The sequence below is a fragment of the Canis aureus genome, chromosome 26 (genome assembly GCF_053574225.1).
Source record: "Canis aureus isolate CA01 chromosome 26, VMU_Caureus_v.1.0, whole genome shotgun sequence".
NCBI classification, from domain to species: Eukaryota; Metazoa; Chordata; class Mammalia; order Carnivora; family Canidae; genus Canis; species Canis aureus.
This window is the reverse complement of record NC_135636.1, coordinates 31806867-31825211: the sequence shown is the minus strand read 5'-3', so window position 1 is coordinate 31825211 and position 18345 is coordinate 31806867. Positions and strand designations below refer to the sequence as shown.

General features: G+C 41.0%; 1 protein-coding gene across 4 annotated transcripts in view; it reads right to left on the bottom strand.

Annotated features, from left to right (window-relative positions):
• The window catches only part of CTNNBL1 (catenin beta like 1), a 161853-nt gene that overhangs the window by 106638 nt on the left and 36870 nt on the right, over positions 1-18345 (bottom strand). For all 4 annotated transcript variants that reach the window (XM_077873122.1, XM_077873120.1, XM_077873121.1 and 1 more), the window contains exons 4-5: positions 10638-10777; positions 1344-1441 (exon numbers count right to left, since the gene is read on the bottom strand). In XM_077873122.1, coding sequence (XP_077729248.1) covers positions 1344-1441; positions 10638-10777 — 238 coding nt within the window. The remainder of the gene's footprint in view (positions 1-1343; positions 1442-10637; positions 10778-18345) is intronic.

Here is an 18345-nt window from a genome sequence, read left to right as displayed (position 1 = left end):
CCATTCTGATTCAGTGGGTTTGAGATGGGGCCAGAATATAGCCTAACAAACACCCCGGTGCTTCTAATACAACCTACTGCAGCCATCTTTGATAAACTATAAACTGTATCAAAACCAGATTTTACAGACATTCTTAGAAGAAAACACAAGATTGTAGAAGATAACAGAGGGAAACTTAACTGAGCCTAGAGGGAGACAGCATGCTGGGTGGACAGAGCCCCACAGGAAGTATCAGGGTATCAGGGTAAGAGGCTGGACCAGACTCCCTCCACCACTGGCCAGTTGTAGCACCTTTCCAGTCTTGGAGGCTTCTACAATCACTGGCTAGAGAGGGAAGCTGGTGTGGTGGGGATCTGAACACACAGGCTCTGGTGTCAGGGCCTGGCTGATTGACCCAGTGGAGGGCTGTCCTTCTGTATCTGGGTTTCCTCATGTGATGAGTTAAATTCTATGTTTAACTCACACAGAAATTCCTTCTGACTGGCTGCTGCCTAGAGGACTCTGAAGCCTTGCCCAGGCTCCACAAAAAAAGCACAGAGAAATCCATCGGCCCTGTCTCTACAGGCAGGGGATGCAACTCTGGCTGGATGAGCTAGAACATCTGTCCTTACTTTTAACGTTCCCCAATTCCCTATCTGTAAAATAATAATGGTATCTATATTCACTGGTGCTTGGAGAGGAGAGAAAAAACATCTGTGAAAAGGTTAGCAGCACCATGGTTAGGGACAGAACAGGAACATGGAGTCTAGGAGAACACAGAGTCAAGGAGAAGACAGGTTCAAAGCCCAGCTACGTGACCAGGGCAAACTGTCTTTGCCTTTGCAAGCCTCAGTGGCGCAGCTGGAAATGGGGATATGGTAATATCTATATGAAAGGATATGGTGAGGATCACATAAAGTGAAAGAAATGAGAAAAAGGGGACGCCCTGAGTGGCTCAGCGGCTTAGTACCTGCCTTCAGCCCAGGGAGTGAACCTGGAGTCCCGGGATCGAGTCCCACATCAGGTTCCCTGCATGGAGCCTGCTTCTCCTTCTGCCTGTGTCTCTGCCTCTCTCTTTCTCTGTGTGTCTCTCATGAATAAATAAATAAAATCTTTTAAAAAAAAAAAAAAAGAAAAGAAATGAGAAGAAGCCTGCCTACAGTAGATATTTAGTAAATGCTAGGCCTCTATAACTCCTTCCTTTACACAGTTCCAGAGTTATCAAGTACCCCCCAAGTTGCATTTCTACTTTCTCACTCATTCAGGGCAGTCTCACCACAGAGCCCACACCCACCTGCTGCCACTCACAGACACAACAGGGATGATGCACATACCCACAAAACCAACCTGGATGTGCAACTTACCAGAGCATCGATGAGTACTTCCGCTCCCTCTTCACTCTCATGAAGGGTGTCTATATCTGTTAATTCCTGAAGCAAATCAACCACAGCTATGGACACATGTGAAAAGTGTTAAGGGTATCACGTACATATTGAAACCCTACTGACATTTTATCAAACTCTTTCCTTCCCTCCTGTTTCCTTGTCAATCATTTTATTACTATTCATTATTCATGTATTACCTTTAATACACTGTGGTTTTATTAACATCTCTTCAACAGGGTTCTACTCACAGTGGGTGTTCAGTCAATGTTGTTAACTAATTCAGTCTTTTTCCTTATGCTGCTTTCCTGGTCACTTATTCCATAGGTTCACCACATTTTCATAAATTTCAAATAAATTGCTCTGGAGGCCAACACCCTTAACCCTACCTCACAATTTAAATTCTTGGAACTCAGTATAATCTGAACTACCCTGTACAGTTCACCTTCGAAGGCAGTAACGATTTCTGAGATGAGATGGCTGGTGTTCACCAAGAGGTCGGCAGAGAGCAGGGCACAACGAAATCAGTTTCAGATGTAGAGGGAAGGCTTTACACTGGACTGCGCTAAACACCCCCCCCCCCCCCCGCCCCAGCTCCCTCTCCTTAAACACTGAGCTACTGTGGACATAAAAGGAAGAACAATGAGAATTAAACACTAGGCAAAAATAGAAAGAGGAAAATATATATGAAAGAAAACATGAAAGAGAGAACAAAGGAGTTATGTTTGGAAACTGTTTCCCTTCTTCACCCTGGAAACACAATCCCTCTCTCTCTCTCTCCCAACACATACACGGACACCGATACCGTGCTCTGCCGACCTGCATTTCTGAATGTCTACGAGAAGAAAGCACTGTGACGGTGACAAAAGCAAATCCATTATTCTTATTCAATGTGGGCCTCAGTTTCCTCATCTACAAAATGAGGAAGTTCAAAAATCAGAGAAATTTAAAAATTACACACCACAGGCAACTGCCAACATGTAACAAATGAGGAATATAGACATCCTAGAAAAGGAGCTACCAAACTAACTTGGAAATCAGGAATGATGTGCTAGAAGATTGGTCAGAAAACAGGAAACTAAAAAGGATGAGGGCAGAGGGGCAAGAAAGCCACACAGAGACACTGGAACGTACAAAGGTACATGAAGAAGGGAACAAAGAGGATCAGGGGAAGGAGGGGAGGACAAAGAAAGGGGAGAAGAGAGAAAATTACAACTAGAACTATGTGAAGAGGGGATCCCTGGGTGGCTCAGCGGTTTAGCACCTGCCTTTGGCCCAGGACATGATCCTGGAGTCCCGGGATCGGATCCCACATCGGGCCCCTTGCACGGAGCCTGCTTCTCCCTCTGCTTCTCTCTCTCTCTCTCTCTCTCTCTGTCTCTCATGAATAAATAAATAAAATCTTAAAAAAAAAAAAAAAGAACCGCATGAAGAGAATAATATTTTGAAAGAATAAGCTAATAGCTGTGTGCAGGCTGCATGAAAGCACCTAGTGCAGGGGGTGGGGGTGGGCAGATGGGAGGCAGGATGAGCAGGTAACTGTGAGGGCTGGGTGGGAGCCAGGTCTGGAGGAAAAGATACCATGTACCCGAATTCAGAGTGAGACAAGGTCAGAACCAGGGCAGTTTCACTAGAACTGGAAAGAAAAAAATAAAAGGAAAGATATAGGACACAGTAATAAGAATGATAGGACTTGCTCAGTGCCAACTGACATTCCAGGTATTTTATGAACATTTTTTGCTGAAAGAAAAAATATTAGCAGATTTGTTTTATTCATCTGTAACTGACCAGTTGACCATCAAGCACAAGTAATTAAACTCTCTGTGCCACCTTCATTCACTCTTTAAAGTGATATTGACCCAAAACACCAGAGTGCTACAAAACTTAAGACAACTTTGGACAAAACTCCTTTATGTGCTAGTCTAGTTTTCATTAACAAAGTAACCAGAAAGCAGGTGACACAGAAGACCACACATCATATTTGACATATAGTAAACCAAAACACTTAAGTTGAATTAATTAAAAAAAAAAAAACAACTGGCTACCAACTAACCTCTAGAAGCCCCAGAGCTACCCGACTCGTAGGAACTAGTAGTAAAGACTGCAGTGGTCGCCACTGTAATAACCACCATGTCTAAAAGTCATCATTATGCCAAGCACTGTGCTACCAAATTCACACAAGGGCATTATAAGATACGTGTGATCCCTATTTTACAGATCAGAGAGGTAAAAAGCTCAAAGTGGTTAAGTACTTTAGCTAAAGGTCACTGCAATATTAAGGCAGAATGTTAGGTCCATCTGGTTCCAAAAATGATACTTTAGCCACTACACTTCATATTACTGCACAGGGGAATACATACCAAGTTTAAACAGGGCTAGGTTCAGGTAAATTCTAGCTAATGACTCTATTGTAATTATAGTGAACTGTCACAGATTTCTACCAAGAATTATTAAAAGTTTCAGGAAGAAAAAAGATGCTGAAAACTCCCCCTCACCCTCCTCATCTAAGAAACTCCCAAATATATGCTCTTAAAAAGTTCTTCCATATAGAGTGTAAAAATCCTATTATCTAGTCACATGCTTATTTTATATGCATGGCATTTCATCTCTCCATCCATCCATCCATCCATCCATCCATCCACTGTAGAGTTAGAGGTCTGTAGGACAAGAACATCAGGCATGTAGAGTACTATCATTACCTCCCTTGAATAACGCCATGCAGAACTAAGAACTCATATAGGATGACTGTTCATTAAACAACAGCCTCAAGAGACAGGTGGGGTATATATGAAAGAACAACAGATGAAGAGTCAGAGCAAACAAGAGGACAGGAGTCATGTCGTATTCATCTTTGCTTTCTATCTTTAGTGACCTGAACTATCCCGAAATTATCACTAGTTGTATAATTCTGTCCAAGCCCCTTCAACTCCTTACAGCTTAGTTTCCTCACCTGTAAAACGGTAGCAATGATCTCTGCTCAGCCCATCTCACTGAGTAGCTAGAAGGAATAAATAACATCACGTAATATCAAAGACCAAGCAAATCAAAGTACTAAGAAAACATGAAAGTATCTTATAATAAAGACTGTTAGCCAAGTCTTCCCAGAGAACAGAGAAAGCCCAGCCCTCACTGTTGCCTTCACTTTCTCCTGAAACCTCTAAAATCTAAAATGTAAGCTAACAACAGCATGGTCTCCCTTTCTGGGTCACCATGGGTTGGAAGATCTAATTTTATATTTCGGCTATGCCATAGACATTCAGATTGATCAAGTCCTTTTTCAGCCTCCAAGGTCTTATGGGCCAGATATCATATTTTTCTTTGATTAGTCTTATACCATGCTCACAGATGTGTCACATTAAACCTACGAACTTTTTATAAAAAGGAAAAAAAATTGACAATGGTGGTGGTTTTATATAGGACAGGATAAATGCCTAACTTTCACCAAGGAAAGTCATTTCTAAAAATGTTCCAATGGTTATCTCCTTGCCTATTCTCCTGCCTCAGTTGAGAAGTCAAACGTGAAACCAGTTATCAGCTACCATGACTGGTAAACATCTCATCAATTCTACTGCTAACTGATTTTACATAAATTCCTAACTTTCACCAAATAACCTTTCAGCAAGGCAGTAATAAGTCCATAATTTTAATTATCAACTCCTGGATAATGTAATATGACCCAGAAGACAGGGGTCATTTGAAGACCAGAAAGAGGAATGAGAACCAAAACTAAAGATAGACAGGCAGACTCTCAATCTTGATGAGAAAATTCAGCATGGTCTGCCGCCCATCCAACATTTCTTCACAAGCAGACTCTGGGCATGGGTGATAGGTTTTTCCACTGTAGTTACAATTTCATTTCACAAGGTAAAAGGCTCTCCCGTCCAAGTATAATAGGAAAACAGAGAGCCTGTCTCTCTGTGAATTACTAAAACACAGTTTTTGATAGCCTATTTTGTCATGTCGAGTAGAAAGGCCACCCCGCACACTCCCTCCGTACCTGTCCACTACTGGGGCAATAAGCTAGTGTAATAAGAGGTGAAGTAGAAAAGACCAGCTGGGCATGAAATGGTCCAGAATACAAAGGCTCTTGGAAAAAGAGGGTATTTACTTCCACTTTTTGGCTTTAGATATTTGCTTTTGGATATGATCCACGTAGAGTTTGGGTACAGAAACTAAACATTAATCTCATTAATCTCCAATGAGAAAAGAAAAAAAAAATCTCCAATGAGATGTGTCCATAAGGAACAAAGTTATAAGATGTAATAAGCAGATGGCATTTTTTTTTAAAGTCATTTCAAAAAGAATTCCTTAAAAAAAAAATGAACCATTCTAGATCCAGAGACTATACCCAATTTAATGGAACAAATGTGGGTTTTGTTATGTTTTAATCTTTTTTCTTTTACTCCTAGGTTCGGACAGTGATTCGATATGGCTCAATTAATGCAGATGTATTTCAAAACACAAACACAATGGTCTTTTTCTCTTTTTAAAATAGTTGGCACAGAGCTACCTAGAATAAACCTGGACTCTTAATTTTCTCCCATTCCTAGATTAAACTAATATGAGGAAGAAAATGCACTCATTCAAGATTCATTAAATACCTACTACATTCTAATGGGCACTATTATGCCACAGGGGAGATGTCCAAAGCAGGTTACAAACCACCCTATCTTCCAGGTGCATGGAATTCACCAAAATCTCATAAATAAGATCAAATGTCAACATTAAGAGGTCCTTTTCCTAGATTACCATTTTGGCACTTTTTACCTGACCTGACTTTCTTCAGAGCATATTTAAATGGCTCCAGAAAAATGGGTGACTTATCAGCACAGATTATCAGGCATGTCAAACTACTGAACGAGAAAAAGAAGTACTTTCTTTTCAATGTAGTTTTGATTCTGGAAATATCAAGATGAGAATAGCTCCCAGCAAAACAACAGTTCAAGATACACAGTCTTGTTAGTGCTTGTAGGAATGCACTGGAGCAATAGCCAACTCCCTCCCAGTCCAATTAGAAGAAAGCCCTTAAGAGGCTCAAACACTTCCCAGCCCTATTCCTGCTCATTAACACTGGGGCTCTAACACATGGCACCCCTGACTATTGTACACATCCTCTGGGACAAGATGGTGTGTTGCAGTCAGTTTGTTCCACTTTAGCTTTCTCACACCCAAACTGCTCAAATTCAATTGATCCCTGCTGGTCTAAAAAAAGCCTGTCTGCTCTTTATTTTCCAATTCCCATAGTAATTCTTCACAAAATCCAACAGGACAACTTTGCAGGTCTTCCTGGCTTCCTAGAGTCTAAGCAAAGTAGACAGTAATTTAGAAAAGAATAGTTCTAATAACCTAAAATTATCCCAGACAAAAAAAAAGCTGTTCCATCAGCACCAATAATCTCCCCTATAACTAACAAATTTCTCCCTCCTGCATATTAGTATGCAACCTGCTATAATAATGCCTTAAGCTACCATTACAATGAGACCTCATTTTTCTGAATCACAAACAGGTGGAGAGAAAGCAGACTTTGAACGATTTGGTTTACTCAATGTATATGTATTTTAAAGAACAGAGTACCTACCTGGGAAGCAGTAGTCTTGATGTTTTGGGTTTTGTTTTGTTTTCAAGAAAAGTCATGAGCCTGATATCCTGGTTAGTTTGTACCGACTACATGAGCACATCAGCTTCTAGCACGTAAGAAATGGCAATTTCCATTGCCAAGGTACAGACCATGAAAATAAACTTGAAACACACTCTAATCTCCACATCTATCAAAGGCTTACCCATCTCCAATGCCCAATTCCCTAATCACCCCCAAGCCAGAAATGACTCACACCTCAGAACTCCAATGGCATCTCGTGAGCATAATACTCCAAGGGCACTTACCACACATAGCAAGTAACTTGTAAGTAAGTGAGTGTTTTTGCTCGACTAGAGTTATTATTTCTTCTTTCCCCAAGAGGACCCAACAGAGCTTATCACAAAAAGGAGGAAGCCAATAAATGCCGTGATCTACCACAAGTACTTTAGAAAGGATTCCACGGACTTGTCACTCAAGTTGAGAACGAAACTAAGAACATACAAAAATAGGATGCTTATGGATTTGATGCTGTGGTCATTTATTATTTTTGTTGGTGGTAAAAGGGGTGACAAGCCACCACCTGGGGTTTTATCTTCCTCTTGTTTTATTCTTCCTTGTTCCTTTAGGCAAAATGAGTAAATATGGCTAAAACTGGGCCACAAGAACTGTTTAGCAGAACCTTAAGAAAATATCTTTAAATGTACCTTTGATTTTATGTTTCTGTAGAAACACTCCAAAAGGTTCACCAAAAAAAGGGGCTCTAAACATATTTAAATCACTTACTTCAAAGGAAGAATGGTTTTAAAAAGCAGTATTTCTAAAAGACAGCAGCTGTTGGATCCTATCTTGTGTTCCCTTCTAGCACATTCAGAGTGACTCTTCAATACTGTGTGAGGGGTATGCCCCTCCCTCTCTGCCCCTCACCCCCAGAGATGCTCTTCACAGACCAGAATTCCACTCTGCAGCCAACCATGGCTGGGCTCCAGCCTCTCAAGGGGAGAGATGAGGCACAGAAGCGCTGACAGGCCCTCACGAGCAGCAGTGATGCAGAGCGCCAGAATAAACTCTGAAGCTGCTTCTCACGGTTGAAAGGACGAGGCACAAGCTGTTTCTCGCATCCTCTGCCTCTTAAGGTTACAACAAACCAGCCTCTGATCCAATTAAAATCCCTATAGTTTATGTTTTCTCAGAGAAGGACAAAGCAAAGATGACCTGTGCTTGCCAGGAGCATAACCAGCCACATATGGTCTTGGTTGATAAATGAAGAGTTAAAAAAGATGAAAGATTTAAGTCATGACTGCCATGAAATTGTTTATTCATGGTAAGGTGTTTCGGGCAGTTACAGCTGTACAACAGTAAATTGTTAACAAGCATCTCCTGAAGAAAAATCTCCATTATAGATCACAGATAAGACAAGAAACAGAGTGCAGTGCTACTGGGAGATCAGCGTCCTGAAATGGGAGAGGATGTGTCAGATGCAAGTCAAGAGGGCCTACCCTTTCCTGAAACCACTTTCAAGAAAAACTGTACTTTGAGAAGGATGACATTTACCCTAATTGCTGCAGCTAATTAAAATTAGGTAATTAAAAAAATTTCAAATGCACTTTAAATTTGATGTAGGGCATAATTAAAAATCAGATTTAAAAAAATATCATTAGGGCAGTAGGGTGAAGGTTGGCATATGAGAGGGGGGAAAAAACACAGTTTAGCTCTGAGAAAACAGGAGGGAAATGGCAGTCTGTCAAAGTTATTATAGGGGGACTTGTTTTTTTCCTTTTTAAAGACCAGAACTTAACAACTTGGAACATCTGTGCCCTTGCCTTTCCCAAGTATGCCGATGTCGAACAGCACTTCTTGTGTCAGTCTTCTCCCCAGCAGGAACCAGGCTGGTGAATCAGCAAAATGTCAGGATCTTCGGAAAGCTGCTACTATTACTTTGAATTAGCAGGAACAGAAAAAGGGAACAAGAGTTGTGTTTCCAGAAACAAACTTGGTGATTCCTGTGTGAATACACAAAGTAGCAGATGACACTGTGCAAATCTGTCAGAGATGCAGTCAATCCTACAGGGGAAGGCTCAAGGTACACTTGAAACAACACTGGACCGGAAATCAGGGGCCTAAAGACCCAGCCTCAACCTCAACAGTTAGCTGTCCAACATGCAGACCTCTGATTTGTCACAAAATTAAAAAATAAGGCACTGGGCTAAGTCATCTCTCAGGTCTGTTTGGATTCTTAAAATCTACCATTCTGTAGGTGAGTTAAAATGTGAAGTCACAACTAGAACTCTGTGAGGACTAGTCAGTATCTTGAATAGGGCAGATACCCAAACATGTAATTTAGTGACTGATGCTGCTTGAACATCCAGTCTAGTCCATTGTTCCTAGGGGTCTAGTATAGTGCCTGGTGCATAATAATAAGCACTCAAAGCATATCTACTGAATTAATTCATGAGATCCTAGATCCTATACTAATCTGATCCAGAAACAAGCTAATCAGCCAGGGTTTTCACACAACCCAGAATCCAGCAGTACACCCAAGGAACACACTCAGCAACCTGGGGACTGACAGAGTGATTCTTAATACTATCTAACCTTACAAGTCTCAGAAATGGCTTAAGATCACCCTTCAAGAAGCCTGCATTAAAATTATTCACTGACTTATTTCTATGAGAATTATCAGGGAGGAAAGAATCTAGTCAGACATGCTCTCAGGAGAGAGATTACCAGGAAGATGAAAACCACATGAAGCAGCAGCAGATTCCCTGTGAATATCATTCAGGCAGACTAACTACATTTGTCTCATACCTTCAGAAATCTGGACTCAAACAGAACAACTATTGGAAGAGAATTTGCTTTAGTGAACATATCCCCAACCACAGGCACATCAGAAACCGTTTGCAGAAAGCTGCTGCACATCTAAGAGCAAAGACAAGGTATAAAACGGTTTTGGAGGTCACCATTCAAATTCAGTTAAAAGTAATATCTACTAAGCACCTACTGCGTGTCAGAAATTGCTTAGCCTTTACATGGTCTTCTTTAATACTCCCTAACAATGAAAGGCAACTCCACTTCCCCAGATGACAATACTGAGGGCTGGAGGGGCACCAAATTTCATATAAGAAATGAAGCTAGGAGTCAAACCTAGGTCATCTGTTTGGATCTAATGCTCATTCAATAAATATTGCATGTTTCTGTGCAGCAAACCTTTTTTAAGGTATAGGGAATATAGCAATGGACAGAAGAGATTAAATCCCTATCTTCCCGGACATTCCAATGTGCTTTCTACCACGGTTCACTGCCTCCTTTTGTCTCATCTCCACTGGGCCATCTGTTAGCAGAATGATGTCTAGATCAACAGATTCAAATCCTATCTGGCCTTGCCACTATAATGGACCTGGAAAACCAAGATCCCAAGAAATTAATGCTATTAAGGTATGAACAGATACATCACAACGAGTTCCAGCACTAATAAGAGAAAATAGAGGACAATTAAGGGTTGCCCAAGATTTATTCATAGATAAAAACAGATTTTCAAATAAGTAAAGAGCAGCGTGTGTTTCAAGATGGGAGATAATTAGAATGAAAATAGAACACCAGACGTGAACAGCAGACATCAGCAGAGACAGACAGGAGAAGAGAGTAAACAGTATTCCCTCACCCTGTCAGCCTTCCTACTGAGGACATATCTGAAAGGATATCCGTATTATCATGTCCAAGTAAGCCAAGAAGAGACTGCACAGCATTCAGCTCCACTAGAAGGTGGTACAGGTCTGGCATGGTGGCCACCACGTGCATCTCCTGAATGATGTCATTCAGGTCCAGCTCAGACTCCATAAACCTAGAAGGGGAAAACAAGACAGCATCAGTGAAAGGAAAGGGATACTCTCAGCAATGAGGAGCAAAGAGCAACATATTCCAGACAGACAATCTGTCAAAGTGTCTGCAACAGACCAACCAGGAAGTACACTCATCCAAACATCATACTGTCACACAATTTCCTTGAGAAATCAATTTCCTCATTACAAAAATCAATCTTGGATTCGGATCTCATTACAGGGTTCCCCTTACTCTTGCAGTCACAAGTTGCCTTTTAGAGGCTCCTGAAGCATTTTGTAGCATTAAATGATCTGCCCACCAGTCCTGTAGATTAGCTACCATTACCACTCAGTGTGGCAATCCACCGTGTTGTCCTGACACAGTTATCCTACTAATCCAAAAAGGGTTTCTCTTACCTGCCACTTCAGAGCAAGGGCCAATTATTCCCCTTGCCCAAAGGAAGATATTGGGATTCTCCTGCCATCCAAAAATACCCTGCCTTCCTCCAAACCCTCTCAGTGAGATGATTAGGAGGTAGATACCAAAGTAAAGCAGAGCTAGTCTCTGGCATCTTATAATCACCACCAAACCTTACTCAGTATGATACTCCACTCACATTTTCACACCTGAACCTTTCAACAAATCTAGGCCCAGGCACTAAGAACAAAACTGCTCTGCATTCACCTCTCCCAGCCCTCCCCCGGTATTTGACATATAAGAAATGCCCACTAAGCCTTTGATGAACAAGACAGGAAGGTTTGCCCCGAGGAGGAAGTGAGCCAATCCACATAAAGCGACTGAACAATACCCAATTGAAAGTAACTGAAGGGAAGTAGTAGTTATGTCGTTGTTGTTGTTGAAGTAGGCTCCATGCCCAGTGTGAAGCCCAATGTGGGGCTTGAACTCATGACCCTGAGATCAAGACCTGAGGTGAGGGGCGCCCGGGGGCTCAGTCAGTTGAGCATCTGACTCTCAGTTTTGGCTCAGGTCGTGATCTCAGGGTTGTGTAATTGAGCCCCATTATCAGACTCAGCATTCAGGGTGCAGTCTACTTAAGATTCCTTCCCTCTCCTTCTGTCCCTCCCTGCTCACACATTCTCCTTCTCTCTCCCTCTGATTGATTGATAGATAGATAGATGGTAGATAGATAGATAGATAGATAGATAGATAGATAGATAGATAGATGATAGATAATAGATGATAGATGATAGATAGATAGATAGATAGATAGATGATAGATAGATAGATAGATAGATAGATAGATAGATAGATAGATAGATAGAGTGAGTGAGCTGAAATCAAGAGACACTTAAGCAACTGAGCCACCCAGGTGCCCCAGGAGTGGTTTAACAGACTCTAGAGTCAGAGTGCATTTGAACCTGACTTAGCCACTTACTTCACTTCTCTATGCCTCAGTTTCTCATCTGTAAATAAGATCATTAAGTTACCTATCTCACAGGGCTACTGTAAAGAGTAAATGAATAAATACATATAAAGCACTTAAGAAAAATGCCTGGCCTATAAAAAGCACTAAGTTTGCTCTCATTTCTTCTTCTCCTGCTACCAGTAAACTCCTTGGGCAGCCCTGGTGGCTCAGCGGTTTGGCGCCGCCTTCAGCCCGGGACGTGATCCTGGACACCCAGAATCAAGTCCCACGTCGGGCTCCTTGCATGGAGCCTTTTTCTCCCTCTGCCTGTGTCTCTGCCTCCTCTCTCTCTGTGTGTCTCTCATGAATAAATAAATAAAATCTTAAAAAAAAAAAAAAAAGAATGTAAGCTCCTTAAAGGCAGAAACATATCTTTGTCTCTACCCACAGATGCCTGCTTAATCAAAGGCCTCAATTTAATTTTATCAGGGTACTTTAACTTAAAGAAAAAGAACATAAGCAGGGACTCTTAAAGTTATACATGCCTCATTCAGATGCTGAGGGGCTGGGCAAATACCACCTCTCCAGAAATCTGGATTACACAAAGAGGAAAATCTGGAGACTTGTGGGGGATCCCTGGGTGGCTCAGCGGTTTAGCACCTGCCTTTGGCTCAGGGCACAATCCTGGAGTCCCGGGATTGAGTCCCACGTCAGGCTCCCAGTATGGAGCCTGCTTCTCCCTCCTCCTGTGTCTCTGCCTCTCTCTCTCTCTATCATAAATCAATCAATCTTTTAAAAAATAAAACACGCCTGTGTTTCAGACCACATCCTTACCATTGTTTTTTCCCCATTACTGCTTTTAATCATAACATTTGTATATGTTTTTTTCTAATTATAAAAGGCCAATTTTTATAGAAAACTGGAGGAAAAAAAAAGACAAGCTTTCAAAAAAATAAACAAATCCTCCATTATCTCAATGACCAGAAATAACCGCTGATAATATTCTGGTAGGTTTAAGTAATTTTTCTCAACTCATAGCGTTCCTCCCCACCCCATCCCCATCCCTAAAAAGTAGCCTACATAGTATACAGTTCTATATTCAATTTTTGCCACCGTTGTTAACATAGGCTGAACAATTTCCCTTATCATTAAGCATTCTTTGACAACAGGAAAAGCCAGTATCAGCTGCTGCTGCCAGTCCTCCTCCCACAGCAAAGTCCCTCATCAGACCCAGCACACTCCCCTGGTGAGCCAGACATGGCTTCAGAATCCTTCTCAATAGTGTTCCAAGAAAAAAATCACTAATCGATCCCAGAGTGGGTGTAGTAGATTTAGCCCATCTGAAATTTCTAAGTAATACATTTTAAAAAGCTACATGGAATTCCCTTGTGTGGCTCTATCATAATTTATTTTACCAATCCCTCTTTATCAGACATTCAGATGGTTTCCAATCTTTTCCCTTATAACAAAAGGACACTAAGACATATGTATTCATAATTACTGTGTTAGGATAACTTAACAAATTTTGCTATAGCTTGCCAGAGAGGTACCAGCAGTGCCTATCCCCCGCCCTCAAAACCAGTATTATTTAAAATCTCCTCCAATTTGAGATGAGAAATATAATTTATTTTTTATTTTGCAATTCTGATACTAAGTTAAAACTCTGTTAATGTTACTAGTTATTTGTGTTTCTTTGACCATTTTTATATCAGGGTGCTCATCTTATTTATTGATTTATAAGCACTTTATATATTAAGGAAATTAATCTCTGCCATTATGTTGTAAAAAAAAATAAAGCAGCAAAAAAAATTTGCCCTTTAATGTGTACATTGTGTTTTTTAACATAAAAGTTTTTAAAAGTCTAAGTAGCCAAATCTTTGCCTTTATGAACTCTATTTTACATGTACCCCTGAGTAAGGTTTTTCCTATGCTAAGATCAAATATATTTTATGATATACTACTTCAATGTTTATACATATTTAAATGTTTAGGGGTAAGTAAATAGATATATTTTAGCATATGATACAGGGCAAAGATGTAACTTTATTTTCTGCAAATGTTTGGCCAATTGTCCCAATACCATAATCTATCCTTTTCCCACAGATCTAAAGAAATACCGCCTCTATCATACACTAAATTTTAATGTATACTCTAATCCTTTTACGGGCTTTTCACTCCATTTCACTCATTTGTTTGCAAATTCCTCAGCCAGGACCACACTTCCACATTATCACAGTATATTTTACCTCTGTTACCACACAACATTCTGTTGTTCTTCTTTTCTAATCCTTCCTTATCTGTTCTCACCTGCTTAGTATCCTAATTTCAAAATTATCCTTCTCAGGATTCCCCTCCACACTAGTTTTTCTAAGGCTCCTTCTAATACGCCTTTTAGATCACTAGATTCCCTATCACCTAAAGTGTGCAAGCCAAATCAGAATCATGACTTGGAAGGTCTGGTGTAGAATTCAGATATTGGGGCAGTAGATTTGTATAAGCTTTGAACCTAAAAGGCTCAGCAAATCTCTAGGGTTTATTTGCCCCACATGAGTACTTTTTAAAAAATCTAACATGTAGGGAGTAACTTGACAAAAGATTTCTACAGTTCATTGGGAAGCACTGGCAAGGGCACTAAATAGTACTAAACAAACCAAGTCACAATGCGTACAAGGAAGATTTGGAGACTTGGGGTATAATCAATGGATGAATGGAGAGAAGCCTCTGCTGGTATCCCATGGCTCCATCCTTAGGCCTGTTTTTTGTTTTTTAAAGACTTTATCTTTAAGTAATTCCTACACCCAGTGTGGGGCTCAAACTCACAACCCCAAGATCAAGAGTTGCCTGCTTTTCAGACTGAGTGAGCCAGACACCCCTTAGGCCTGTTTTGATGAACTTGAGTGAAGATACATAAACGGCAAAGTTAACAAATGTCATATAACACAAAGCTTATACAAACAGTGAACACAGCAGCTGACAGAATCCATCCAGAAAGTTTCTGACAAGGGCGGCCCGGGTGGCTCAGTGGTTTAGCGCCACCTTCAGTCGCTGCTGATCCAGGGCTTGATCCTGGAGACCTGGGATGGAGTCCAACATCAGGCTCCCTACATGGAGCCTCTTCTCCCTCTCTGCCTGTGTCTCTGCCTTTCTTTCTCTCTCTCTCTCCTCTCGATCTCTCTCTCTCTCTCTCTCTCTCTCTCCCCGCTGCATGGAGCCCGCTTCTCTCTCTGCCTGTGTCTCTGCCTCTCTCTCTATTTCTCATGAATAAATAAATAAAATATTAAAAAAAAAAAGAAAAATGTTCCTGATTCCTGACAAACAATAATGATGGGCCAAATCTAACAGGAGGAAAATAACCCAGGATCCACACTGAACACTGCACTGAACCATAAAGTCAGGTACAAACAGCATAGGGTGGGAAAGATACAGTTTAGTAAGAGTACATGGGTAGAAGGGACTGGATGGTTTAATCAATTGTAACTGCAATACAAATCAGACCATGAGACAGTCTTGCCAGGACGGAGACACCCAGCACCAGGCACACTCCCTGGTCCACCACCAAAATCTAGCAGGTACTTGCCAAAGGAGGGAGCAGAGGAAAGTAGCTGCTACAAAAGCTGCTGTGGTTTTACCATGCTTAGAAGAAGATGAGCTAATGTATCATGCAGATCAGATGACCCTTAAGGTCTCTGACATCTGTTATAGGAACCATACATTATTTAGGAGGGTTATGGAAACTAATTTGGGGAAGCAACTGAGATTATAAGGAGTCTAGACATCCTCTCATGAGAGAATGTGCTGAAATTCTTTTTCATTCCACGTTGAAATCTTATGAGTCAGAGCTGCCAAAGACGAAACAGGTTTCTTTGTAAAGTTAGATCTTTGTCACTGGGGATAATTAATACAGGGTGACATGAAAGAAACTCAAGCAGGAGGACTGTACCTTTCAGTCCCTTCCAACATGGAAATTCTTCTTCCAACTATGTAGTTTTAACCCAGTGTTTTTAAGTTAGAAAGTCATAAAATTACCAAAACAAGCAACTTTTGTCAATTGTGAGCAGGGAAGCCTCACAAAAATACCACTGGGATCCAGTGTTACACAAACAATAAGCTAGAGTGGGAAATGCCTGAACGTGGGAATGAGGCTGACCTGGATCACATTCCCAGCCACATTTACAGGCTGTGTAACCAAGAGCAGGGTGTCAACAAGCATTCACAGGGCATGTACTAGGTGCCAGTCACTGTGTTAAGTACTGTGGATATAACAAATAACAAAACCATCCCAGCTGTCTTCACTGTTCTCGTGGAGCTTCTAGCAAGGAACAGATCTAAAAATTTGTTCAATGCAATTAATCATAAGAATTCCAGTGTTGCCCAAGAAAACTGTTATTAGAACACAGAGCACAGGGCCCCAGTCTGGACAAGGGAGGTGGAGATTAACTAACCTATCTCTAAACTTCAACTTCCTTAAACTTCCTAGCTGAATTATAGTGAAGATTAAAAGAGATAATAAATATAATGTGCCTAAAACAGTTGGCACATAACAGGTGCTCAATATATCTAGGTACCCTCAAGTCCGCTCTGCTGTAACAAAGAAAATTTTCTTCTCTTTTTGCTAAGAATAAGCCTACTCATTTAAAGCACACACGACAATATTTGTAGAGGACTGACTGTCTAGGGATAGGTGTACCTTTAGCAACAGCTGACACACAGCTGGAAGAAAGGATCAAGTTAGAGGTCAATGGGAAAGCAATAGAGCAACATATTAAAACAGTAACCCAGGCTGAAGCGGGGTCATCAATTCCATCTGGCCTGACAGAGAATATTCTGCTCGTCTGCCCATGTGCATTTGTTTCAGACCAGCAGGATGTTCTCCTTCAACCACAAGAGTGAATATTAGCAAATGACCAGTGAAGTAAAAAATACCATAAAAGCAACAGAAACCAATGAGTCCTCCTGCAATCATAAAACCAGCTATCAATGCATAGGAAGCATGACATTTCTTCCACCCACACAGATCAGCAATTCTCGAAGTATGGTCCCAGGACCCCAGAGTGGTGCAGGAGGTGGCCAGAGACCCTTTCAGGTGTGTATATGATCAAAACTATTTTTCTAGTAAATCCAAGACATCACCTGCCTTTTTCACTCTCATTCTCTCAGGGGCATACAGTAGAGTTTTCCAGAGGGCTGCACAACATATGCTTTCATTGTCCTGAGGGCTAATGAAATGTGTTCTGAGGGCTAATGAAATGTGTTTTTGTATATTCTAAAATTTCCTAAGATAAGCATTTTGGGGTACTCAATAATTTAAGAGTGCAAAGGGATCCTGTACTAAAAAGTTTGAGAGCCACTACACTAAGTAATTCCACCCCTACAAAAATGAAGAGAAGGAGGAGAGAAACACACTCTACTCAGTGTGATGTTTGGGAGAATGATCACACAGTGCAAAGTAGACGCTGCATAAAGGAGAACCATCAATTGAATCTGAAATGCAGCCAAATGAAGAGAGGCATTTTTGGGTATGCAATCAAAATGACAATTGCATATATGGGAAAATAAATTTGAACGTTTCTGATCTCAACCGGAAAGTTTCATTCAAATATGCTCTAGCAATTTTCATCTTAATTGCACCTCGCTGGCTAGAGAATTATAAAAGACACCGCAACAGTAAGAATTCAAGAACTCAAGGTTAAAACACAATGTAGTTTCCTAACTGCTTTTGGATATGAAAAAAAAATGTTCTTTATGCATAATTTCAAGTTTCAAATGTTATGACTTAAAAATTAAAACAGTGTATAAATTTGGATGGAAAACACTGTTTATTTTTTTTAAATAAAATAACATTTTCAGGGTGCCTGGGTGGCTCAGTCAGTTAAGCTCTGCTTTCAGCTCAGGTCATGATCTCAGGGTCTTGGGATCAAGCCCCACATTGGGCTCCTTGCTCAGTGGGGAATCTGTTTCTCCCTCTATCCCCCCGCCCCTCCCCCCACTTGTACTCTGTCTCTTCTCTCTCTCTCAAATAAATAAATAAAATAACATTTTCTTAAAGCCACTTTATAAATTGTAACACTGGGGGCACCCAGGTGGCTCAGTCAGTTAAGCGTTTGCCTTCAGCTCAGGTCATGATCTCAGGGTCCTGGGATCAAGCCCTGCATCAGGCTCTGCACAGCAGGGAGTCTGCTTCTCCCTCTCACTCTCCCTCTGGGCTTTCCTTCCCATTCTCTCTC